This window comes from Nelumbo lutea, chromosome 3, assembly GCF_056320005.1.
Source record: "Nelumbo lutea isolate HS-2025 chromosome 3, American lotus-T2T, whole genome shotgun sequence".
Taxonomy (NCBI): Eukaryota; Viridiplantae; Streptophyta; class Magnoliopsida; order Proteales; family Nelumbonaceae; genus Nelumbo; species Nelumbo lutea.
In genome coordinates this window covers 111830526-111858114 of record NC_142686.1, presented here as the reverse complement: position 1 = coordinate 111858114, position 27589 = coordinate 111830526, and the positions used below count along the sequence as shown (strand labels likewise).

The 27589-nt window shown below is 42.7% G+C and overlaps 1 protein-coding gene across 6 annotated transcripts; it reads right to left on the bottom strand.

Annotated features, from left to right (window-relative positions):
* Window positions 1–85: 85 nt before the first annotated feature.
* LOC148867664 (L10-interacting MYB domain-containing protein-like) lies at window positions 86–19515 on the bottom strand. Of its 6 annotated transcripts, none has more exons than XM_088978683.1 (6): window positions 19222–19495; window positions 18993–19123; window positions 2130–2213; window positions 1970–2018; window positions 947–1282; window positions 86–856 (listed from the first exon to the last, which is right to left on the bottom strand). In XM_088978683.1, exons 5-6 carry the CDS (start codon window positions 1277–1279, stop codon window positions 257–259), a joined length of 933 nt encoding a protein of 310 aa, XP_088834809.1. In that variant the 5' UTR covers window positions 1280–1282; window positions 1970–2018; window positions 2130–2213; window positions 18993–19123; window positions 19222–19495; the 3' UTR covers window positions 86–256. The 6 variants fall into 6 exon arrangements, with proteins under 6 accessions (XP_088834809.1, XP_088834812.1, XP_088834810.1 ...); XM_088978686.1 differs by having other exon boundaries at window positions 19218–19481; XM_088978684.1 differs by lacking the exon at window positions 2130–2213.
* Window positions 19516–27589: the final 8074 nt, after the last annotated feature.

Genomic DNA, 27589 nt, shown 5'->3' with positions numbered 1-27589 from the left:
CTCCGCTTCAGTGTCCTTATTAGTATCCATCACTTACATTATCTTGCAGTTTAAAACACACACACCCACACAAAAAGAAAGCAAATGAAAATTCAGCACACCATCAACATGTAAGGTAAATCAAGTCCAACAATATAGGTTCAAAATTTAAACAATCAACAAAAAAAGACAAATAAGGTTCACAAAGCAAAATAATAAATAAAGCAACAAAAGTTTAACATTCTATCTCAATCAAATAGAATAATAGTTGAAACTATCACTCTCTCTCAGAACGCTCATACAACTCTTTAATCAGCTTCAAACGGATGGTCGGGGTCCCAACTGCAATAAATAAGTCACGAAAATCACTCTTCAGAAACTGGAGAGTGGCAAACAAGTGCAATGGATTCCCCTCCTCCATTTCGGGGATTTCATTAAGCAGCTTCATGCACCGTTCCATTGAGGCTAGCCTCGAACTTTCTCTCATATCTCTAGCAGTCGTTATAGCAGAAGCAATTCTCTCCAAGCTTCTACTAATTCGTACAGCCTCAGTGGTCTTCTTTTTCCTAGAAGAGGTGTTACTCTTGCTTATGTCCTTGGGAATGTTCCTACTCGAGTGAGTACTGGTTGGTTCTGGTTCTCCGACATCTTGCATTGTTTCGGAGGCATCCATTGGTGTGTGTGACTTATTGAGAAATTCATCATCCAATTGGCCATCATTCCAAGCCCGTTGTGTTAAAGGAACCACCTCCGGTAGCACACCCACATTTGGTGCCCAACTATCATCACCATGGGCAACCGTGCCATTAAATATGATGTCCAAGTTTGTCGCATGGGGAAGACCCTTGTGCCTAAACCGTGCTGCATCAGGATATGTCTATGACACAAGGACATAATTATGTAAGGTTCTACCTAAAAATAATTTACCTACTTTTTTATTTCATGAAAATGCCAAAATACATCATACCTTCAGATAATCTTCCCAGAAATCATCCCTGGCAGTGAATGTTTCATTTACTGGGTCCCAACCCGAACCAGTATAGGTAGACAATTTATGGAATATCTTCCATTCATTCTTTACCGCATCCCAGTGATTCTTCATTTGCTTTTGTGAATAATTTTTCCCCGTTATCCTGGTGAACTCCTGAATCATAGTTGACCATCCTTGCCTATCCATGGTAGTTTTGGTCTTGTGGCCGGCCATGACTTGTTGCAAACACAAATCCACCCATACTTTGTGTAGTTCAGGAGTCCATGTAGCCCGGGAGCTTCCCCCATTTTTCCCTTGGCTACTAGCCATAACCTACAAATTTTAAATTCGTATGTCTCAATCATGAACACAATAATAATGATACTACTACGAAAGTTAATAATAAGAAGAAAAAGAACAATAATAATATTAATTAAATAACAATGATAATAAATAACAATAATTATAATAATAATCATGATTGTTAACGCCAACACATTATTAATTATTTTATGCGATAAGTAGCAATAAAAAAACAGAAATTGCATATTATTCCAAAAATTAAAAAAAATATATGATACTTAGTGCATTATGCAAGAAACAAAAATATATGGAAGAACATCACAAGACTATTTGGCTAATGCATATTACTCAATGCATCATGCAAGGAGAATTAAAATAAAAACTAAAAATAAAAACCTAAGGTATCACAAATTATTCACATTAAAATTCCAAAACAATCAAAACAAAGTTCGAAATATGCAAAAAATAACAAAAAAATCAATAATTGCATATTATTGGAGTAACATTCCACAAAATCCAACAAAAAATTGTATCATGCATACAGATCATTATATTGTACAAGAACACCTAAACAAGCATCTAACAATGCATTATTATTCAAATAATATCCCTAAAAATCCAAAAAAAAAAAAAACAGTTTATTGTTTTTTTTGCTAGAATATGCAAAAATAATAATATCACTAAAACAACCCAAGTAGTTCGATTAGGAAATCATACCTCTCATCATGATCAAGTTTCCAGTTGATTTGCCATTCAAAAACTAGATCTGCGCAAAAAAACGCCCAGATCTAGTTTCAGGCATTAAAAATCCCAAAATACACACACATAGGTTGTGTAGATGCAAGAGAAACAAAAAAAAAAAATGAAAACGACGCACCTCTCGGTCGTTTTCTTAGTTGCTAATAACCTCCTCTATTGAACCTGCTGCTGCAATAGCCTCCTTGTGCGAATGGAGTTTTCTCTATTCACAGGGGCAATATGGAAATTTTGATTTTTTTAAGGACATACTCGTCCAAAAAATAAAAATAAGCACTTATTCAATAAGCACTTAAAATAAGCAGCCCAAAGGTTGCTTATTTTTTAAGTACTTATTTTTTAAATAAGCACTTATTCCTAACTTATTTGCCATACATGAATAAGTGCTTATTTTCTGCTTATTGTGTGGTCTCACCACTTATTTTAAGTACTTACTTGAATAAATACTTATTTTAAGTGAAATCAAATAATACCTAAATGACATGTCAGCCCGTGTTTGGGCTGGGCCACAAGCCAGCATGGACTACAAGCGGCTCGGCCCATTTTACACCTCTAGGTGATCAAGGAAGGGGAGTATGGTCCTCATCCTATTGCCATTGCTACTAGGCATCAATCGGGAATGGTGCAAATACAAACGCTATAATTTTCATGAGTAGTGCACATACAAGGTTTAGGAATACCATATATGAGGTTTTGCACTAATTCACTAAACATATTTGTATTTGCACTCTTTCCTAACTAAAACCTAGGTTGTGTTTAGTTGCAATGCAAATTTATTTGCACTAATGTAAAACTATGGTACTACAAATGATTTAGATGCATATTCTTTTTTTTTGTTTCAAAATTTACCTTATTTTGTTTGATTGCAATACAAATGAAGTCAAATAAGACCTAAAGCGAAATAGAGTAAAACCCAAAACAAAATTAAACCAGAACTTGCATTCCTTTCATTTGTACTCCCATACATTTGTCTTTTTGCAAATAAAATTGCACTGCAACCAATTGCAGCCCTAGGGAACATTCCAAATTGGCTTCCACACTGTTTGATGGATGGGTGTCAAAATAAACACTCCATTACCTAGATATCCAACATACTCAGCTCTGGTTAACATATTGTTGTTTCTACATTGGATTGGATCAGAATTGGATGATGAGTTGAGAATTCATTTGATTGATGGGTACTTATAAACATACAAGAATGTGAATCGAACATTTATAGAAGAGAAATAAGCAAATCCAAAATTTCTCCAGCATTTTCACTATATGATTGTAACAAAATTAAGCCATGTTTGGTTGTACCTCGTTAGAAAAGTACAAAAAATACCACTTTTTGTTTGTTTGATGTATTTTTACTTCTAAAGAACACAAAGTAAAGTACTAAAAACACAAAAAGCACAAAATCAGTTTTTGATACTTTGTGCTTTTTGGCCCTCTGACATACTTGAAACTTTCTAAAACGTGTGCACCAACTACACATGTGATACTTATACACCCCACTACGTGGTAGCACATATGAGTGCCACGTGAAAGCATAGGTACATCAATGTATTTAGTAACGTGTGTGTCACATGGCAGCATATGTGGATGTCACAGCCCACATGGCATTCAAACATATGCGATGACATACTTGTACTATGTTGTGTCTGTTAGCGTAGGGGTATTTCTGTCTTTATACCTTGATTGATGTGGCTGATCTGTAATGTTGTGTTGAAACATGTGCTCTTAACTTAAGTAAGGGCACATAGGTCTTTTCAGTTATGTTTTAATAATAATATAAATACTTACTGGCCGACTGGGAGAAGTCAAGTTGACTCTTTCAGTTCGAACCAGAATTCCCTCTTCTCTCTTTCTCTCTTTCTTTATCACTCTTTCTTCTTCTACATAACTGAACTCAGTCAGGCCGAACTCTAAGGCAGACCTGAATTATAACATGGTATCAGAGCCAGGTTAAATCTGCCTAGATTTCTGCTTGCCTAGGGTTCATTCTCTGCGCACCCTATCTAGGGTTTTCCTCTTTTTTTTCTGTGTTCGATTGGAGATAAGGGAAAGGGCTGAAAAGGAGTGATCGCCCTCTTACCTTGGGGGTCTCTATGCCTCCATTCAGGTCGTATGTGGTCGGTTGCTGTGATTTCTGAGATCGCCCTCTCCTAGTAGAGGAAGAATAGAGGGCCGAACTGTGTGTGGCTGTTGTGTGTGGACTGCTCTCCTGTTCGCATGGGTGTTACTTCAGCGATAAGGTAAGAGATTTCAGTGCATGATATCTGTTATGGATTAAATAGGAGGTGTGTTTCAGACCATTTGCTAGGGTTTCGGCCAGTAAGTGCTAGGGGGTTTATGCTGGTTTCTTTGTGCATTTTGAAGGAAGAGATATGATCATATAGTGGTGAGATTTCAGGTAGTTGTAGGAGTAGGGTTTGTTGTGTGAATACATTTTTCAGCAACAACAAGTGCTGAAATCAGTGTGACAGGTGTGATTTAGGGTTTGTGGTGTAAAGAGCACACATTCCAGCAACAATTAGTGCTGCAATCAGTGTGACAGGTGTGACCTAGTGGTGTGTAGTGTGCAGATTTCAGTGATAATAGAATTCAGCAAGTGTGTAGAATTGGTGATAACATAATGGGAGACAGTAATGATTATAAACCTAGTGTGATGGTGCCTACAGACAAACTGAATGTTCAGATGACCTCCATTAAGTTAAATGGAGAGAATTATGTGCCTTGGGCCCGTTGAAGTCTTTCTAAAGGCAAAGAAGAAGGTAAAACATATCAGAGAGGAGAAACCCTCCTCTGACTCTCACGAGTATGAAGATTGGGAGCAAGAGGACACTCAGATCATCACATGGTTGTGGAACAGTATGGAACCCAGGATTAGTGTGAACTTCATGTTCCTTGATATTGCCAAAGATGTGTGGGACCATGCGAAGAAATTGTATTCGGGGCAGGACAATACAACCAGAGTTTATCAGCTTTATCAAGAGTACTTTAATCTGCAACAGGGCAATCAGAGTCTTGAGGAGTACTATGCCAACATGAGGAACATACGTAATGAGTTGAATGTCTATCATCCTCTCACTTCTGATGTCAAGATTCAGCAACAACAGAGAGAGCAGCTTGATGTGACTAGATTTTTTGTGGGACTAAAGTCTGAATATGAACCAGTACGGGCTCAGATATTAAGGGGATCAGCTCTTCCGTCTCTAGAAGAGGTATTTGCTCGACTTCGGAGGATTTCTATCGGATCTACTGAGAACTCTAATATCTCAGATAGATCTACCTTTGCTGCATTAAGAGGCCGTGGTGGTAGAGGTGGAGCTCGGGGAGCTCAGTCTGGCCGTGGTGGTGGTAGTGGTTCTGCATATGGCCAAAGTGGCAATGATGGGTCTACTTATAATCGTGGTGGTGGTCGTACTGGGAGCAGAGATTCAAGGGGAGCCCGTGGTAGAGGACATGGCTCAGGCCCGAGGAAGTGCACTTATTGTGGTATGGATGGACATACCATCAACTATTGTTATGATTTACATGGTCCTCCCTCAACCTGGGCCAATCATGTCGCGACCGGTGACTCAAGTTCCAGCTTTAGACAGGAGAATCATTCATCTGACCAGTTGCCTCCTACATCCACAGATAGTCCCATGAAGGAGATGGTGAGTGTTCCCCGTGATGAATATGAGAGGTTTATCCAATCACAGTAGAACACGGCGACTTTTGCTCACTCGGGTATGGCTTGTCTGGCATCTACACCCAATCCCTGGATCATTGACTCTGGAGCCTCCGATCACATGAATGGAACTCCAGGTGTGTTTTCCTCCTTATCTCATTGCTCAACATCACAATTTGTCACCCTTGCTAATGGTTCCACATCCTCAATTTGTGGTGTTGGTAATGTTGACCTAGATCCTGTATCCCTCTCATCAGTTCTGTATGTTCCTAAATTGCCTTTTAACCTTATGTCTGTTAGTAAGCTGACCAAATCACTTAATTGCTCCATTACCTTTTATCCTTCTATGTGTGTCTTTCAGGATCTCAAGACGGGGATGAAGATTGGTGGAGGACATGAAGCAGGTGGACTGTATTATCTTGACGGTGGTGGTGGTAGAACTTCAACAGCTCTCCAGTCATCTCTTTCTCCTCTCCAGTGGCACTGCCGATTTGGTCATCCGTCGCTCAAAGTCTTGAAGTCCTTGGTTCCGTCCTTGAGTCAGCTTTCTGTTTTGGATTGTGAGTCGTGTCAGTTTGGGAAACACCATCGTGTTCCCTTTAGTTCTAGGGTTGATAACCGTGTGTCGAGTCCTTTTTCTTTAGTTCATTCAGATGTTTGGGGTCCTTATAAAGTAATGTCATATAATGGATACAGATATTTTGTCATTTTTGTGGATGATTTTTCAAGGATGACGTGGCTCTATTTAATGAAAGAAAGAAGTGAATTGTTTACCATTTTTCAAAAATTTTATGCTGAAATTCGTAACCAATTTATTACCCACATCAAAGTTTTTCGTTCTGATAATGACCGCGAATATTTATCCTCATCATTTCAGGAATACTTAGACCAACACGGCATTATACATCAGACCTCGTGTACCTACACCCCACAACAAAACGGGGTGGCTGAGAGAAAGAATCGCCATCTCCTTGAAACAGCAAGATCCCTAATGCATCACATGCATGTTCCCAAACCTTTTTGGAGTGATGCAGTGCTTACCTCTTGTTTTTTGATTAATCGGATGCCCACGTTCATCCTTGATGGTCAGTCTCCGTTTCAGGTCTTGTTTCCCTCTTTGTCTCCGTTCCCTCTTTGTCTCCGTTCCCTCTTACGTCAAGAGTTTTTGGGTGTGTCTATTTTGTCCATAATCTGGGTCCTGGGAACGACAAGTTTGATGCCCGTTCTCTCAAGTGCATCTTCCTTGGCTATTCTCGGACCTAGAAAGGGTATAGGTGTTACCATCCTGGTTCTCGACGGTCCTTTGTGTGTGCTGATGTCAGTTTCTTTGAGTCTATTCCGTTCTTTTTGGGGTCTGGTGATGCTTCTTCCTCCTCTTCCACTTCCCGTTGTCGATCCTCCTCCCTTTGTTCCAGTTGTGACCAAATCCTTGCCTCCGGTGCCACCACCTGTTGAACGCCCACCTATCCGTCATGTGTATACACATCGCCCACGTGCACCAGCTACTACTCCTTCGACTACATCTCCGTCGACGGATCTGGCACCAGACCCCCACTTAGCATCTGAGATTGATCTACCCATTGCTTTGCGGAAAGGTAAACGTACTTGCACCCTTCATCTCATTTCTAATTATGTTTCTCTTACTCACCTTTCCGCTTCCCATCGCCAGTTTGTTACCTTATTATCATCAGTTATTGTTCCTAAAGATGTCCAGGAAGCTCTTGCCTCTCCAGGGTGGTGTCGTGCCATGGAAGAAGAACTCTCAGCCCTTCATCATAATCATACTTGGGACCTCGCTGCTCTTCCTCCTGGGAAGCAAGTTGTTGGTTGCAAGTGGGTTTATACGGTTAAGTATCTGCCTGATGGTAGTGTTGAACGCCTGAAAGTGCGATTAGTTGCAAAAGGGTACTCCCAAACCTATGGCATTGACTACACAAAGACCTTCTCACCGGTTGCTAAGATAGGGTCAGTTCGTGTTGTGATCTCTCTTGCAACCATGTATGAGTGGCCACTATATCAACTTGATATCAAGAATGCCTTTTTGCATGGTGACTTACTCGTGAAGGTCTACATGGAGCAACCTGCAGGGTTTGTTGCTCGGGGGGAGGATGGTAAGGTGTGCAGACTAAGGAAGACTATATATGGGCTTAAACAGTCTCCTCGAGCATGGTTTGGTAGGTTCAGTGAGGTAGTAAAGAAGTTTGGTATGAAACAGTGCAAAGTTGATCATTCTGTATTTAGTCATGACTCTCCGAGAGGAAAAATACTATTGGTGGTGTATGTAGATGATATTGTTATTACTAGGAATGATAACATTGGTATTGATAGGCTGAAGACTTATCTGCAGGATCACTTTCAGACAAAGAATCTGGGTAAATTGAAATACTTTTTGGGGATAGAGGTAGCGAGATCCAAGTATGGGATTAACCTGTGCCAGAGGAAGTATGTGCTTGATTTGCTGGAAGAAACAGGCTTGTTGGGTGCCAAACCAGCTGAAACACCTATGGACACAAATACCAAGCTAAGCAGTGATATGGGTGAAGTGTTTGAAGACCCTGGCAGATACCGACGACTTGTGGGCAAACTGAACTACCTAACCATTACCAGACCAGACATCTCATTTGCAGTTAGTGTGGTAAGCCAGTTCATGCAAAAACCTTTGATTCCTCATTGGAATGCGGTTCTAAGAATTGTGAAGTATCTAAAAGGGGCCCCGGGTCGCGGTCTGATATACAAGAGTGGGGGAAAACTTGAAATAGAAGGGTATTCTGATGCTGATTGGGCCGGTTCTATGTCTGATAGGCGGTCTACTACAGGCTATTACACGTTTCTGGGAGGTAACCTAGTGACATGGAAAAGTAAGAAGCAGACGGTTGTCGCAAGAAGCAGTGCAGAAGCAGAATATAGGGCTATGGCGCATACTGCTTGTGAATTAGTGTGGCTAAGGAACCTTCTACAGGAAGTAGGGTACAACATTAACACTCCAATGAAGCTCTATTGTGATAATCAGGTTGTAGTTCATATCTCCTCTAATCCAGTGTTTCATGAAAGAACCAAGCACATTGAGGTTGACTGTCACTTTGTGAGGGAGAAGGTATTGAATGGAGAGCTAGACACTACACATGTTAATACAGGAAATCAGTGGGCTGACTTATTTACAAAAGGCTTGAGTCGGGGAAGAGTGGACTACATATGTAACAAGCTGGGAGTATATGATATATACTCACCAGCTTGAGGGGGAGTGTTAGCGTAGGGGTATTTCTGTCTTTATACCTTGATTGATGTTGCTGATCTGTAATGTTGTGTTGAAACATGTGCTCTTAACTTAAGTAAGGGCACATAGGTCTTTTCAGTTATGTTTTAATAATAATATAAATACTTACTGGCCGATTGGGAGAAGTCAAGTTGACTCTTTCAGTTCGAACCAGAATTCCCTCTTCTCTCTTTATCTCTTTCTCTCTTTCTTTATCACTCTTTCTTCTTCTACATAACTGAACTCAGTCAGGCCGAACTCTAAGGCAAACCTGAATTATAACAGTGTCATTTTAAATGCCATATGAAATCATATATGGATGTCACGTGGCATTTGAATATAGTTCATGACAAATGCATGCCACATGGCATTTGAGCATAGTTAGTAACAAGCGTATGTCATATGACATCATATATAGATGCCACGTGGAATTTGAACGTAAGTCAATGACACCCACTCCCACATGCCATGTGCTATGGATGCCACATAACACTAGAAAGTGGGGTCAATAACATGAGTATGCCACGTTAAAGCATATATGGATGCCACATGGCATTTAAAGGTAAGTTGATGATTACATGCTACATGACAACATATATGAATTGAGTGCCACATCGCATTTGAACATATGTATGCTATGTGGCATTTGTATGTAATCAATGGCATGTTTGTGCCACATGGCATTTGAAGGCATGTAGGTTGTGTTTTGGTACCATTGCCACTTCTACTTGCAACGTTTTAGGTTGGTAAAATTTTACAAGAATATATTTTTTTCTACTACAAATGCTTTGAATTATCAATACAACATTGAGTACCATTGCTGCTTCTTCAGGAAACATCAAATTTGATGTTTCTACTATAACTGCCAATGCCTATAATTTTTTAGTGAAATTGGTTATCTGATGTGATCTAACAAGACAATTTCTCAAAAATTTGTATTGACCAATACAAAACGTTACAAGTAGAAGTGGCAATGGTACCAAACACAACCTTAGTGGCACATATACGACACATGATGGCATTTCTGTAGAAGAACTGATTACTACCTCCTCCAGCCTTGCTTTTTGCTCCAACACCCTTTAGTTTCTTTCAAGCTGTAGAGAACATTGATGTGGGCCCCACTACCCACTGCAGTGGTCCCCACTGTGTTCGTAGGACAGCAGTGCAGTTATTTGTTTCAGTTATAGTAGTGACAGTTTGAGTCAGTTTGTTAATTCATTAGTTATTTATTTCAGCTTTTATTTACTTTATTTATTATGTAAGTACCAAGGGCAAATGTGTCCTTTCCATTATGTACTAAACATAACCTATAAATATTAAGAGAGTGGCAGCAGCAGAACAGTAAGAATCTGTCCCTCCTTTCAACAACTTGTGTTCTCTTGTTTCTCTTCTATTCTCTCTCCTTTCTCTCTCTTTTTCTTCTGTTTTGCAAACCTAAAACCTATTAGGATTCAAGACTGATTACAGTCTTGATCTTCTACTTGGTATCAGAGCCTATCTAGGGCTTCTCATGTGTATCTAGTCCAGCCGACCACATGAGGACTAGCTAGGGCTGGAAGCTTTGAAGAAGTTTTTCGATGGCTGAATCTTGGAGATTACCAGGAGAGGTTCGCAGCAGTTGAAGACTTGTCGCGGCTTACTGAGAGTTGGTAATCAGGAAGAGGCAACGAAGGTTAGGGTTCAGGTAACCCTAGAAGACAGTAAACCGAAGTACACAAATTTGGGTTGGTTTCAGATCGGATCAGATCAGATTTGTGTTGGTTTCGGATCAGATTTCAGACTTGCTTGTTTGACTATGTTTTCTGGTATAGTTGCTCTAACAGTTTGTAGCCACTGAATCTTGATCAAAGATGGAGTTTAAGGGTCAGGGAGAAAATAGTTTTGGAAACCATAGTTATGGTAGTATATCTGAAACCGGGTTTCAGATTACAACTATGAGATTTGATGGGTCAAATTATTTGGAGTGGGTGCAATCAGCCATGATGGCTATTGGAGGAAGGGGAAAATTGGGTTACCTCTTGGGAAATGTGAAAGAACCTTCCAAGGAGGACCCAACATATACCAAGTGAGTTCAAGAGAACTATTTGGTTATGGCATGGCTGTGTAATTCTATGCAGCTAAATATCAATCGAATTACTTGTGGGCAAAGACAGCCAAAGAGATATGGGATGTTGTGAAAGAAACATATTCCCAACCCCTTAATGTTGCCAGAGCCTATGAACTGAAGTGTGAGGTGAACAGCCTTAAACAAGGAGAGAAACCAGTTTCTGTCTACTTCTCTACCTCGAAATCCTTGTGGCATGAGATTGACCATCTAGAGACCCTTGAGTGGGAGAGTATCAAAGATGCACAGACTCACAGAAAGCAAGTCGAGACGAATAGGGTATTTGAGTTTCTGGCTGGTTTGAATTCAGAATATGACATTGTGTGACAACAGATATTGACAAGAGATAGTGTGACCCTCTCTCAAGCATACTCCCTAGTGCATAGTGAAGAGACCAGGAGGAAAGTCATGATGCAGCCTCAGCCCTCTTTCCCAGCCTTGACAGCTATTAAACCCAAGCCAGGGGGTGACTCAGAAAGGGACCGGAAGAAGGAAGATAAACGGGATCTGGTATGTGAACATTGTAAGAAACCCAAGCACACAAAAGATACTTGTTGGAAGCTACATCCTCACTTGGTCCCAGCAAAACTAAGAAATAAGAAGGGTAATGCTCATATGGCAGTGAACGCTGATTTAACATCCTCATCAGGCACATCCCTAGAGACTTTAGCTACTGTTCGGGCTGCCCTCATACAGTTGGAAAAGGAAGTTGGAAGTTCAGTTCAGCCATCTCAGTCACCATCAACTCCTGCCACATCTGCATTTGCACATTCAAGTACTCGAGCCTCAGCTTACCATGCTTCAGCTCCAGGTAATACTGATCACTGTTGAGTAAGAGATTCAGGTGCATCTGACCATATGACTAGCTTCCCATCTTTGTTCACTTCTTATCACTTGTCCTCTAGCCGAGATAGAGTATCCATTGCTGATGGCTCTCTTGTTCCCATTTCGGGCAAGGGGGACATCAAGCTATCGGATACTATCTCTTTATCTTTTGTCTTGCATGTCCCTAAGCTCGATACTAACCTGCTTTCAGTTAGTAGTATTACCAAACACATGAACTGTTCAGTAACATTTTTCCCTGACGGATGTGTTTTTCAGGATTTGGAGACGAGCAAGGTGATTGGGACTGGCCGTGAGACGAACGAGATCTATTTGCTTGGAGAGAGTTCTCGTCGGGAGGAGTCAGTGGATAAGAAGTCTTTTGTTTCCCAGTCTGTGAGTTCGGTTATGCTTTGGCATAACCGATTAGGTCATTTGTCTTTTAAGTCTTTGAAGAGTCTGTTTCCTGCTTTATTTGAGTCTGTTGAGTTGTCAAAGTTGAGGTGTGAGAGTTGTGAGTTTGCCAAACATTGTAGAACCTCTTATTCTTTAAGTAATAAAAGGAGTAATTCCTCTTTTGATATTGTGCATACTGATGTTTGGGGGTCATATCATATCTCTTCTATGGGTGGGTACAGATATTTTCTATTGTTTGTTGATAACCATACCCGGTTCTCTTGGGTCTATCTTATGCGTTCTCGGGATGAGGTTCCTGCTCTGACCCAAAACTTCCATCAGATGGTTCTCACTCAATTTGGGACCAAAATCAAAGTCCTTAGATCTGATAATGCAAAGGAATACTTTACTCAGCCATTGACCTCCTATCTTCTTAGCCATGGAGTTATTCACTAGAGCACTTGCCCTTATACACCACAGCAGAACGGCGTTGCCGAAAGGAAGAATAGGCATATCTTGGAGGTGGCTAGAAGCATTATGTTTACCTCCAATGTACCTATTCGCTTCTGGGGTGATGCTATCCTCACGGCAGTTTATCTCATTAATCAAGTTCCTTCCCGGGTCCTTGATATGAGAACCCCCTTTTCCCTTCTATACCCAGACGAGGAGTTGTTCACTGTTCCCCTTAAAACCTTTGGTTGTACCTATTTCGTTCAGCTTCTCGGGCCTCATCATTCCAAGTTTGAACCTAAGGCCTCCAAATGCATTTTCCTTGGTTATGCACAAACTCAAAAGGGTTATTGCTGCTATGATCCGGTTTCAGGGAAACGGTTTGTCTCCATGGATGTCACCTTCTTTGAGGAGACACCCTATTATCCTAGGGTTTCTTCTCAGGGGAAGAGCAATGAGAGTGGGGTTGTTTTGAGTTTCTTTCCTCAAGGGGAGAGCAGTGAGGGTGGAAGTGGGGCTGGTAGAAGTGGGGCTGTTCCTTTGCCTATTCTACTGGGTAATGAAAGTTGTAGTGGTGAGGGTGGTCAGAAGGAGCCGGAGTTGAGAGTCTATCACAGGCGATGCAGGCAGGTTGATCCTAGTCTTCGGCAGTCCCGACCAACTCCAGTTCCTTCTACGGCTCCAGATCCAGAGCCTACTGAGATACCTCTCACTGTTGCCACTTCCCCTCCTGTGGATGACCTTGATCTCCCTATTGCCATTCGCAAAGAGAAACGACATTGCACCACTTCTACAGCTCACAGCATCTCACAGTTCTTATCCTATGATCGTCTATCACCATCTTACCAGTCCTATCTCACTTCCATTACCGATGTCCCTATTCCAAGAATAGTGCAAGAAGCCTTATCAGTTCCAGAATGGAAAGATGCAATGCAAGTCGAAATGGATGCCCTGTTGAAGAATAATACTTGGGCACTGGTTGACCCACCAAAAGGAAAGAAATCGGTGGGATGCAGATGGGTGTTCACTGTGAAGCATAATGCTGATGGCTCTATTAAAAGGTACAAAACCCGGCTGGTTGCAAAGGGGTTCACTCAAACTTATGGTATAGACTACTTGGAGACCTTTGCCCCAGTAGCCAAAATGACCACCATTCGAGTTTTGTTATCCCTTGCAGCAAATCATTCTTGGCCCCTGTTTCAGATGGATGTTAAAAATGCCTTTCTGAATGGAGACTTACAAGAAGAGGTTTACATGCAATTGCCTCCTGGATTCTATGATAAAGAGACAGGTAAGAAGGTTTGTCGACTGAACAAGGCATTGTATGGTTTGAAGCAGTCACCTAGAGCCTGGTTTGATAAGTTCATATTAGCCCTTGGAAGGTTTGGTTATGTACAGGCCTAGTCAGATCATACACTATTCATCAAGAGGGTGGAGTCCTCTCTGACACTACTGGCAGTATATGTTGATGATATTGTGGTGACAGGAAATGACAGTCATGAGATTGAGTCCCTCAAGCAGCTCATCCATCAAGAGTTTGAGGTGAAAGATCTTGGTGCACTACGGTACTTTTTGGGTATTGAGGTTGCTAGATCCAAGCAGGGGATTTTTATCTCTCAGAGAAAATATGTTCTAGATCTGTTGGCGGAAACTGAAAAGTTGGGTGTTAAGCCGGATGATACACCCATCGAACAAAATCACAAGATTAGTGCAGAGGGTGGGGAGCCCCTTGAAGACAAAGTTATGTTCCAATGGTTGGTAAGCTTCTATATCTCTACCTCACTCGGCCGGATATTAGCTATACAGTTAGTGTTGTTAGCCAGTACATGCACTCCCCTAGAACTTCTCATATTCTTGCGGCAGAGAGAATATTAGCATACTTGAAGAGATGCCCGTGTAATAATCACATGAGTGTGAAAGTCTATACAGATGCCGATTGGGCTGGAAGTGTTGATGACAGAAGGTCTACCTCTGGATATTGTGCCCTGGTGGGAGGTAACCTTGTCTCTTGGAGGAATAAGAAGTAGAGTATTGTTTCCCGCTCCAGTGCTGAAGCGGAATACAGGTCAATGGCTAATGGAGTGGCTGATATCACTATTTGAAGAGTTGGGTATTGACTATGAAAAGCCCTTAGTGATGTATTGTGATAATCAGGCAGCTATTAATATAGCCCACAACCCAGTGCAGCATGACAGAACTAAACATATCGAAGTTGATCGACATTTTGTGCGAGAAAGGATCACATCACAAGAAGCATGTCTTCTGTACATCACATCTAATATGCAGCTTGCGGATATCCTCACCAAGGTTGTACCAAGGAAAAAGTTAGAGACAAACCTATCCAAGTTGGGCATGATAGATATCTACTCCCAACTTGAGGGGGAGTGTAGAGAACACTGATGTGGGCCCCACTGCCCACTGTAGTGGTCCCCACTGTGTTCGTAGGACAGCAGTGCAGTTATTTGTTTCAGTTATAGTAGTGACAGTTTGAGTCAGTTTGTTAATTCAGTTGTTATTTATTTCAGCTTTTATTTACTTTATTTATTATGTAAGTACCAAGGGCAGATGTGTCCTTTCCATTATATACTAAACATAACCTATAAATATTAAGAGAGTGGCGGCAGCAGAACAGTAAGAATCTGTCCCTCCTTTCAACAACTTGTGTTCTCTTGTTTCTCTTCTATTCTCTCTCCTTTCTCTCTCTTTTTCTTCTGTTTTGCAAACCTAAAACCTATTAGGATTCAAGACTGATTACAGTCTTGATCTTCTACTCAAGCCAAATGGCCCAGAAAACTGCTTCCTGGAGACCAGCAGCATTTTCCTTTTTTGTCATTTTTGGAACATGCCAACCAGCTAGTAGTGCCTTAACTAAGGCAGGGCAATGCCATTGAAGGAGCACTGCCTTGCCTTTTTCTAGTTGAGAAGGTGCAGAAGAAGAAGAAGAAGAGATGAGCTGTTGTTTCAACCTCTTTATTGCACAGAGGGGCAGAGATCAGGCAGACTCATAGTTTCATACCCTTCCTATCTAACACACATGTATATAACAGAAACCAATTTATTAATCAGAAACAACCACCAACTGCTCAAAACAAAAGAGCAGCAGGTCAAATAGTACAACAGCATCCATCAACAAAAGCCTTAAAAGTAATAAAGAGAAAGAAAACCGTTACAGCCTGGTCCAGGGCAACCCCATCCAATAGAGTCTCTTCCAACCCCAGCTCTTGCCAAAGAATATGCTAACGTATTGACACTCCGAGGAACTCAGTTGAATGAGTTGTTCAAATTGGAACTTAGAGAATGAGCTAATCTCACCACAGGTCTGAACTGCCATGGAATATGATTCTGAGATCTCATCCAACCTACAACTGTTTGGCAATCACCCTCCACTTCCACATTTCTCAAGCCCTGCATCAGTAAACCTTGAATTAAAGCCATCAATTCTGCACTTTGGAAGTTCCCAAAACCATCTGGATCCAAAAACTAAGGATTTTATTGCCTTGATGGTCCCTAACAACTACCCCCACTCCAAACATCCCTTGATTACCGAAGCAACACCCATCAAAATTCAGTTAGTGCCTCCCTGTTGTTGATGGAGACCAAATCATCAGACTTTTGGATGGGTTTACTAATTTGAAAACCAGCTATGATATTTGTCCTCTAAATAAGTCATTAAGGGTTACACCATTAATATCTTTACAAATCATAGCCCAATGCACAGCTCTTAATGTTATGAGTTCAATCAAACCTACTTGTGTTTTTCTTCAAATATCAGCAGTGGTACCAAAGACAACCCTAAATTTTTATTCAGTTCTACATCAACAAACCCAATCGATCTTAGAATACAGATTATTTGTAATGATCTAGACCCAAAATAAGGGAATGAAAAAGAAGTGATCTTGGGTTTAACCATATCCAATTCAATTATTCAGGAGAGAATCGGGTTTGTTTTGTTTTGTCATTATTTTCTTATATATCAAGTTATCAACCCTGTGGCATCATACAATTTGAGTTAAATAGAGGAGAGAGCTGGGTTTGAAAAAAAAATAAATAAAAAGTTGTGGGGGGAATGAGAATAGAAACAGGACATAGGAAGGGAAAGAGAGGTGGGGACATAATTAGAACAAAAAAATGAATACGGGTTGTAAGTGGGAGACAAAACTTTGGAACTCTGTTAAAGGGAGAGTATAGAACTCTCTCTTTTGGATAAGATATAATACACCAAACTTGTGACATTTATACAGAGAGAGATTGAGAGAGTTTTGAATACGGGTTGTAAGTGGGAGACAAAACTTTGGAACTTTGTTAAAGGGAGAGTATAGAACTCTCTCTTTTGGATAAGATATAATACACCAAACTTGTGACATTTATACAGAGAGAGATTGAGAGAGTTTTGAATTGACCAAACAAGAGCTTTTAATGGGGTGAATGATCAATAGTGGGGAGAGTGGATAAAACAAAAGGAAAGAGATAAATTAAAAGTATTTTAAATAAAAAGAGAGTGGACCAAGAGGGAGAGGAACTGAATAAGTTTCCCTTTTGTAAGAAGTAATATGATAGATTCCATTTTATCTAACTGAAATTCTCTCCATTACAAAGTTGATATTTTGGCAATTTTGCTCAAAATCGGGAATCAGAAGTTCAGGACATTATCTACTTTATATTTTTCCTCGAATAAAGGTGCCATGATCATAATTCATTTAAAACTTTTATTGGTAGACTCCACAACTTTTTTTAAGGCCTACTGGTTTAAAACATAATAGTGGGAAAAGGACTGCTAAGCAAATTCTCACATGTTTGCTTATGCACCACCCTAATCATACCCCCCCCCCTTCAATCTTGGATATGATTCCTATTGCCTCTCTTCTCCCTATCTCTTTCCCTCTTTCCATCATTTGGAAGATATTAGAGTCCACTTGGTTCACAGGAGTAGGCGCTTGGAATCGGCACCGAAATGGCCCATTCTGATTCCAACCGTTTGGTTGATCAGAATGGGATTCTCCCATATGCTGATTCCGATCAACCAAATGGTTGATCGGAACCATTTGATTGATCCAAAGACCTACTCAACTCTAAGTCTTCATTGTCTCACAGGCCTTCCTCCAGCCAGGCATCCTTCTCCTATATCTCCTCTATTCTGCCTCATCTTCCTTTTTGTGCTCTTCTTCCTCCCTTCTTCTCTCTTCTTGCTCCCCTCTTCTTTCTCTCCCTCTTCCTCCTCCCCTCTGTCGCCACCACTGCCGCTAATACTGCCAATGGTCAGTATTAGCAGATCCTCTTCTCCCCCCCGCCCCTCCTTTCGTCTTTCTCTTCCTCTTCCAAATCTTTGCCCAGCAAAACAAAGCCTGGAATCTTCCCACTGCCACTATGACAACATCCGAACAAAGCCTGGAATCAGCCCCTCTCTACCGCTGCCACTGTGAATAGGGGCAAAAACTGAAAAGTTAAGCTAATTCTGATTCCAGCTTCTAGTTGAACCAAAAAGCAACAACAGGAATCCAATTCCAATTCTGATCCTAGCTGCAAACCAAACAGACCCTTAATCTTTTGGATAAAATTGTCTCTCTCTCACCATATCTTGTTTTCTTTTTTCCTTTTCTCATGTAAGGTTATTGATAAAACTGATGCTCCAAAGGTGGTATTGGCTATAGAATATGAGAAGGCCCTTGAGGTGTAAGAACTGTCCCTTCTGCTGCCACTAATCCTGTGAATGGAACTACAGGCTGGGAATTGGCACTTGTAACAGCTCCAAGTTCAATGAAAGTGCGACAGCTGCAAGCAAACTGGTATCACCCCTATGTTCTGTATTTTGTTCCCATGATAAGTTTCTTGCTGGACCATTCACCATTCTATTGTTATCCTGGATCTTAGTAGTAAGATGCAGTTCCTCTACGAATATATCCAAGATCTAAGTGATGTCCTCTTGGTGTTTAAGCATAATACCAATTTCCATAGAAGCAAGAATGCTCTGTACTAAGCCGGTGATGAGTTTCTTTATGGTGGGTGACAAAGTCATTATGGTTGGGACCTACCTCCCTATCTGCTCCACACAGTGGTTGGTATTCACCATTGATGGTCCTACTAGGAAGACCTAGTATAAAGGTGGAGCTGATTGGGTGTAGGACCAATTAACTGTAAGAACAATTATTATATGAAGAATACATGCTAAAAGACCTGACTTTAGAAGAAACCAAAATTCACAACGATGAAATACTTTTTAGATGGATTTGATTGATTTGGAGCTGATAAACACTAACAATATCCCCTCATTAATTAATTAACAAAGTAAGCAACAGAGAGATACTCTTTTGGGGCTTTGATCGATTTGGGGCTGCCTTGTATCAATTTGGAGCTCCGGTCGTTTCACGGTGGAGGTTCCTTCCAATTTGGAGCTCTGGTTGTTTTAGAGAGGAAGTAGATAGGGTACCGCCGATTCTGGAACCATTCAAAAACAAAATAAATAATAATAGGGTTGAGAGCTCTATTTGGAGGGAAGAAGAAGAAGAAGAAAAAGAGGAAGAACAACTACCTACCGCCGGTCGCCGGTGGTCTGGTCAATGACCGGTTGAGGGGTTATGGTTTGGATGAAAGAGAGACAGGGAAGGGAAGTTCGAACGAGAGAGAGAAGACAGGAAAATGGGTTTTGTCTTCTGCGGGTTGGAGCCACGCTGCAAACGAGTAGAGCCGGGAGGGTTCGGGCGGGGATCATATTCATCGTCCCCCGACCCCGATTTTGAAATAAATCCCCGTCTTCGACTGGAACAAAAGTTGTCCTCAATTTCCATCCGGGTTCCCACGGGATACGAATCCTCAAAATATTAGTATTTAGTAAATTTTTTAAACTATCCTTAGGCTTTAAAAATTGATTAACTATATCCTTACTACTATTTCAACTATTTCAGTATTGTCTTAAAATATTTCTACTCCTTACAATTAACTACCTCTACCTTTACCATTATCATCCGTTAATATTCCGTCAAATTTCATATACATGTGACATCACGTGATGTATAATTTTTTAAAAACAAATTTTACCCACCTCTCTCTCGATGTTGTCCACTCCGAGGTGTTCCAAATTAAAGACACGATTAGATAATCCTGCTAGATGGACAAGGTCGAGGTAGAAGGATGAAGTTGAGTGCTATGATCTACAACAAGGAGAAAGGTCAGAGGCCCGAGGAGTTGTTCCCCGGGTATGTACTTCAACACTCATGTCAGTTGGGTAGAAAAAGAGGTGGTCGGGCCAAGCAAGTTGGAATAATGTCAATTTGAGCCGACGAGATAGTGTAGAGATATTCAAAGAGTGTTCTTCCAAAAGTCCCTAACCACGAGTGGAGAATACTTATTTATAGTTGGGTGTTTGTGTCCTAGATGGATAGGGCTTCTAGGGTTATTAGGATTAGGTCATACGTCGAGGTCTTTTGGAGGTTTCCTCTTCCCCGATGGAGTATGCTTCCTTGTTTGTGTAGGGCACTCTTTCTTAGTCATGCTCTTCCATTACATGTGGCATTGGCATGGCTAGAAAGAGAACAACCGCGGAGACTACCACATGGCATCCTCAACCAATCAACCATCACCTGAACACCACTCCCCCAGTTCCGAAGTTGAGGAGTGTAGTGCTCGGTCGCGACTAGGCGTAGAAGAGTTACGCAGTCATTGGATGAGGAACTTTAATTTCTTTGAGTTGATTGGCCTTGAGTCAGGCTAGTTTGCTAGGCAGACCAGTCGGTTTGAGGCATGTCAACAGACGTGTAATTTTGTCTTCTCGAAGTCACGCGCATGCGAAGGGCGGCATCAAATCAGCGCTCGTTGATTCGAATTGATCTGGGTCATTGGCCTCCTTTATAAAAGGGGAGGTGGCGAGCTATTTCACTTTGTCATTTTGAATGAGTGATCTTAGGAGTTCAATGTGAAATAGTCCTCAACTGGCACTTTAGGTGTTTCGCGGCGTAATCTCTTCATCACTTCGATAAGATGTCTTCATCTTCCTCGTCTTCTTGTTCCTCCTCTTCATCTAGTTCTTGTTCATCAAGTAGTGAGTCTGAGTTGGGGTTTCATCTCAAGGTTGTTGTGCTCGTGGTCCATGAGACTGATGGCCACGGGTCTGAGGTGCTTTGCTTCTTCACCTTGCAGACTGACTCCTAGGGACTTGGCTTGAATTCAGGCCCTTTATTTATTCCCCAGGAGTATGAGCTGAGGTGTCTGGGTATTGGTGAGAGAGCTACTTCGGCTCAAACGGGTGAGCTTTGCATATACGAGCACAACCTAATAATCGGGATGAGGTTACCTTTAAGTGAGGGTATTGCAGTGGTGCTGAGATGGTACCGCATCCAACCGATTTAGTTGATGCCCAACTCCTTTAGGTACTTGATTAGTCTTCTCTACTATTGCTCGGTTCTTGATGTGGACATCACCCTTTTGGTGTTTACGTAATTTCTAGACCTAAAGAAGCACCAGCGAGGTTCCTACTACTTCTTGGGTTGGTAGCATAATAAGGTGCTCGTAGGGGCCCCCTCCTCGGTGAAACACTAGAAGGAGGGGTTCTTCTTTGTACACTACCTGGGGGGTTGGTCATTCCCCGCTGAGCTATCAATCCCAAGGACCAAGTTGAAGGCGTCGACCAAGGCCAAGTTGTCTAGGGAGGAGAACATGTTGTTCTCAATTATGTGAATAGAGAGGGTTGACGTGCAGGAGAACATGTTGTTCTCAATGTTGGTCAGTGACGGGTTGATGGAGCCCCCGACTAGTCTCTTCTTTGCTTTTGTAAGTGTTTCTTTTTACTTAACTTCTTTGGCTTCTATTGCCTTGTCTTTTTTGGTAGATATAGTGATCGTGGATGAGGAGGAGAGGACCAGACGTATGCAAGCCGCTGTGCAAAGGAGGGCAATGGCCCAGGCTGGGGCGGCTCAATAGTATTAATGCATAGATATTGCGAACCCTTGACTGAGCAAGAGACTAAGGCCGATTGAGGGAGATGTGGTGGACGTAGGCTCTAACGGGTCCCCGTCGTAGAGAGGTTTTGAGATCCCCTCTCTGGGTTTGGAAGAATCGATTGCGGAGGTGTATAGGCCAGACTAGAGTGTTCGGCCAGAGGACACGCTAGAGATAGAGGGTGTGCCCGAGCAGTTGGATAGGGGCATTCTGCTGCCCGACATCCGCAGAGAAACCAGCAACTACACGAGTGAAGTGCTAGAGAGCGCAGTCATTTGGGAGTTTATCGCGGTAAGTCTTTTTCATTGTTTCCTCTGTTCCTCAGTTTTATCTAGTCATGCTTAATGATGGCTTCGTGTGCTCTTCTGGTCGTCTGTGCGGTCACGATCTTGACAACAGGATGTACGCTCTTCGTCAGATGGCCAAGGCTCGAGAGGATGAATTTTCCCGCTTGCTGGCAGAGGTGGCCGAGTTGAGGCAGGTGAAGCAGCTAGGGATGATAAGCTTCGACGTTTGAAGAGTCGTGGTCGCAAGCTTAAAGGGGACCACGACAAGGCAAGGAAGGTGGTCGAGGAGGTGGAGGCGAAGTTGTTGTACGTCAAAGAGGAGGCGGTTGCCAAGTACAAGAAGTCCGAGGAGTTTCAGATTGCCCTCGATGATTACACGACGAACTCCTAGTAGATCGATTTTACTCATTGTTAGAGGAGGGTCATGCGTGAGCATCCCGATGATAGTGCGCCACCCCAGAGGAGGCAAACCTTGTAGATGGCACGGTTGGCCTTGACTAATGTGTACTTATTTTATATATATATTTTTGAAAACAACTCAGTATGTTAAGCTTATAATCGGTATGAACACCTTAATTAATGGAAATTTGGTATTTTGGTTGAGCATGTTCTGTGTTGTTTTCCCTTCTCTTTCATTCTCTTTTTTTTTCTATTGAGATGTTCTGCTTAGAGGTGGATGGTCGATGGAGTCCATAAGCCATGCCGAGGTCTTCTATTGGTTGAGGTCTTGGGCTAGCCAAGGTGCTTCTGAGATCTCGACAATGTCTAGGGGCTCGGTGGTGCTTGGTCTTGGAGAACCTTACACTCTTCAGGTGGGCTAGCCATAGTCCTCGGCTGGTTCTACTTCGACCCTTGGTCGACTGTGTGTGGAGTTTGATATCCGTCCACTTGTCATTAGTCGGCGGGGACGTCGTTCCCGCTATGCCCGATGGGCTTGTTTGGCTTCTGGCCGTTGGTCAGTCGGGTATGTCAATAGCATAGATTGGTTTGGCATGGTCGATGAGTGTAAAGTGTATATAGTGGCGTATTTTGAGGTCTATAGCTGTTAGAGTTCTGCTAGTTGTGTGTGTGTGTGTAGTGCGTGCTTGTCTACTGAAACAAAAAAGGGAACTTTATTTCTTGAACCATGCACAATTGACACTTGTCTTTAATCATTGGTAGTACATCCGTAGATTCCCAGTGTTCCATCTCCTTGGCACCGACTTCCTGTCAAGGTCTTCTAGTTTGTAGGTGCTCAAACCGAAGACTCTAGTCACTCTGTAGGGTCCTTCCCAGTTGGGTTTGAGCTTCTCTTCCCTTGGCTTAGGCACTATGACCTTGCGTAGGATGATGTCTCCTGTCTTGAAATCTCTCCTCTGAACTTTGGAGTTGTAGTACTTGGCCATCCTCTGTTTTTGTGTTGCCATCCTGATGTGTGGTCGGTCATGGGATTCTTATACTAGGTCAAGCTCTGCACAAAGATCCTCATTGTTCATTTCATCGTTGTAGAGCTCAGTTCATAAAGTAGGGGACCCAATCTCTACTGGGATCATCGCCTCGACTCCGAAAGCTAGGCTAAATGGGGTCTCTCTAGTAGCCATACACGATGTGGTTCTATAGGCCTAGAGGATGCTTGGTAGCTCTTTGACCCACCTTCTTGGCTTTGTCGAGTCTAGTCTTTAGGCCATAAAGCATTCAGTCGGTCACCTCAGTCTGTCCATTACTTTGTGGTCGATGGACGACTGTGGTTTAGTGACCAATCTTGAGTTCCACGCAGAAGGCTTCGAAATTCTAGTCGATGAACTAGGAGTCATTGTTGGTGATGAGAACCCGAGGATACCCAAACGATAGATGATGTTTCTCCATAGGAACCCTTGGGCGTTCTACGCAGTGATGCGTTCTAGGGGCTCGACCTTTACCCATTTCGTGAAGTAGTCGACCACGATGAGGAGGAATTTTTCTACCTGGCCGTAGTGGGGAATGCTCCGAGCATGTCCATCCCCCATTGGGCAAAAGGCCACAGACTAGGGATGGGCGTGAGAGGAGCGGTGGTGGATATTTAAGTGCCTTTGACAACGGTCACATTTATGGACAATCTGAGTTGCGTCTTACTTCATGGTGGGCTAGAAGTAGCCCTACTGGAGTGCCTTGTATTCTTAGGGTCCATGCGCCAGGGTGATCTATGTAGATACCCTCGTGTATCTCCTTAATGACGTAGTTGACCTCTATTGGGGGGAGACACCACAGGTAGGGGAGAGTGTGTGATCGACATTAGAGCTGCCCCTGGATGAGGCAATATCGGACCGACATATGGGCAAGCCTCTTCGCTTCATTTCAGTCCATCGGAAGGGTGCCATCTTAGAGGTATTGTATTATGGGGTCCATCCATGACGATTCTTGCTGGACTGGGAGGACTATTAGAGTTGCTTATGAAATGCTAGGTTGTGCTAGATCAACGCGAGGCAAGCATGCAAGCTTTGATAGTGCATTGGCCCAGATTTTCTCAACTTTTGGGATCTGTTGTATGGTGAAGTGCTCGAGTCGTTGGATGAGCCCTTACACTTTCTGTAGGTAGCTTGCCACGGTTGGCACTCTTGCTTCGAATTGGTTAGTAACCTGGTTGACCACCAGTTGGGAGTCGCTGAAGGCTTCAACATGCCTTGCTCTGAGGTCTAGGGTGAGTCAAAGTCCAGCTATCAGGGCTTTGTACTCGGCTTCGTTGTTAGACGCCTTGAACTTAAACCTTAGGGAGTGCTCAAGGACGGTGTTGTATGGGCTGAGGAGGATGAACTCGGCACCGCTGCCTTGTTGGGAAGACGACCTATCCACATGGAGAGTCCAAGCTAGAGGGACCTCGGATGGATTCTGTGCCGAGAAAGTACACTCAGCTAGGAAGTTGGTCAGGGCTTGGGTTTTGATGGCGGGCCGAGGTGTGCAGTCAACATCGAACTCACTCAGTTCCACACTCCATTTGATTAGGCCTCCAGATGTCTCCATCCTTTGTAGGACTTACTTGAGTGGTTGGTCAATAGGTACTCAAACACTATGTGCTTGAAAGTACGGCCTAAGATTCCTAACCGAGGTGATGAGAGCCAAGGCAACCTTTTATAGGTTCGAGTGTCGTGTTTCTTTGCCTGTAAGGACCTTGCTGGTATAGTAGGTTGGCCTTTGGGTATGACCTTCCTTCCTCACTAGGACCAAACTGACCACTTCGTCACTAGCAAACAGGTAGAGCAGAAGTTGATATGTTGGGCTTGGTTTCGTGAGCAGGGGCGACGAGCTTAGGTAACGCTTCAGCTCTTCGAAGGACCATCCACACTTGGTCCATTGGAAGTCATTTACCTTTTTTAATGCTTTGAAGAAGGGCAAGCACCGGTTCATAGATTTTGACATGAATCTACTCAGCACGGCCACTCATCGGGTGAGGCATTGCACTTCTTTGTATCTCCATGGTGACTACATGTCTAGGATGGCTTGGATCTTTTCTAGATTTGCCTCGATTTCCTCTATGTGACCATAAAACCTAGGAACTTGCTGGAGTCGATGCCAAAGGCACATTTTGTCGGGTTCAATTTCATTTGGTATTTTCTGAGTGTGTCAAAGACTTCCTTTAGATAAGCTTTTGCACTTCTTGGTATTTCCTAGTACTTTTCGGTATGTCACTTCCCGGATAAAGCCGATGTCGAACAACTTTTGCATTTCCTCGTTGATCGATTGCCACCATTCCAAGGTGAAGCTCCTCTTCTTCTGCCTCACGGGTTGGTAGTGCAGGTCGGCATTCAATTGTGGGTGATGACCTAGGGATTGATCCCCGACATGTTTGCCACCGACCAGGCGAACACATCGGCGTTGTCTTTGAGGAATTACATAATGTCATCTTGAAGGCAGCCTTCTAGGAAGGATCCCACTTGGACTGTCTTCTTGGGGTCTTCATCGAAGAGGGTTACTTGGATGAGGTCTTCTACGGGTTGGTCGTGTTGTGTCCGTAGTTCGTCCCTTAGGTTCATGTTTTTGATGGTAAGTGTCTCGGTAGAGTGTGGTCTCCCTCTGCGTTAAGTAGCATTGCCTCACAGTTCTCTGGTTTTCACGAGCTACGCTCACTCCATATGGGGTTGGGAACTTCATGACCAAGTGGTACGTGGAAATTGAGGTCGTTGCCTATTAGTAATGGCAGAGTGATTTTTTCCTGGGGTAGGGGAGTGTTGATTGGTGTCAAACGGTCTTTGCTGATGCTGATTTGTTTGAAGGCTTCTACAAAGAGGATGTTGGTTGAGCGCTTTGTGTCCACCAATAAGCATCGAGCCTCAAAGTTGGCGACCTTGGAAATTATCACGAGGGTGTCATGTGGTGTCTGGACCCCCCCTAAGGTCATTGCTGGTGAAGGTGACAGAAGCATCTACCTTTTTGGTTCTCTATCTTCGACCTAATGCAGTCTGGAAAAATGCTTTGTAGGCCAAGCTACTCTCCCCTTCGGAGACCATCCCACCTAAGATGATAGCGATGACTCCAGATGGGGGAGCTCGGGCTAGTGGCGCATAGTGGAGATGCTCATCTCCCTTCGGTTTGTGCTCCTTGATGTCTATTAACCTACCGAGGTATCCACACCGGACGAGGTCTTCCAAGTGATGGCGTAGGTCACGATAGCTTTTGGTCTTATGGTCATGGTCTCAATGGAAGTCGCAGTTAGACCTATTCATGGGCCAGGCTTGAGCCCAAGCCCGGCCCGACCATTCGACCTAGGTATTAGCCTAAGCTCGGCCCGACTATAAAGCCCGAAGTGCGGGCCCGAGCCCGACTAGAAATTTGGTAAAAAGGATTTTTCCTTTTTAATTCAACTAAAAGCTATTTTGTTTATACCAAAAGACCTCAAAACCTTAAAAAATAATGAAAAGTCTCATTATTACATGAAAAAATAGAAGAAAGATATTATATATACATATATGCTTTTTTATTATATAAAATATATTTTTATTAATATAATACATTATCAAGTCGGGCTCAGGTTCGGGTCGGCTTTTCTAAGAAGCCCATTCCCGGCCCAAAAAAAAGTTGGGCCCAATATTTTAGACCCGAGCCCGAGTTTGTGGGCCTAAAATCTTGTCCAGGCCTGACTTAAATTGGGTCGGGCTAGGTCGGCCCATCGGGCTACCTAGCCCATGAATAGGTCTAGTTGTAGTACTTGTCTCAATTTCTTTTGTTTCTTTGCGACTTCATGTTTTTGGGCCACCTAACAAAGTTGCGGCCACGAATCTGCATCAGTATCTCAACCCATGAAGCATTTAGATGAGTGAAGCTTTTGTATGTCGGTGGTGGGGTTCGTGGTTTGCAGTCAGGTTGGCGATCCTGCCTCTTATCGTCCCTGTTTGATCTGCACTCATCATGCTCTTTTTGCTTTCTTTCCTTTTGGTCCTCTTCGCTCCTTTGTAGTGCATGGGCTTCCTCAGTGTTCATGTACTTTTGTGCATGTTTCATGAGCGCGGTCCGGTTGGGCGGAGGATTCTTTTGCAATGAAAAGCTGAACATTGAGAGGAGTACAGTCCGCTCATGATGGCCATCACAACCATTGACTGGTTTAGGGCTTAGACCTAGGGGGCCTTGGCATTGAACCTTGCCAAGTATTCCCTTAAAGTTTCTCCTTTCCTTTGTCGCACTTGCAAGAGGCTGCCCGACGTCTTTCAGTGTGTCTGACTGGCGAGCTGGAGGG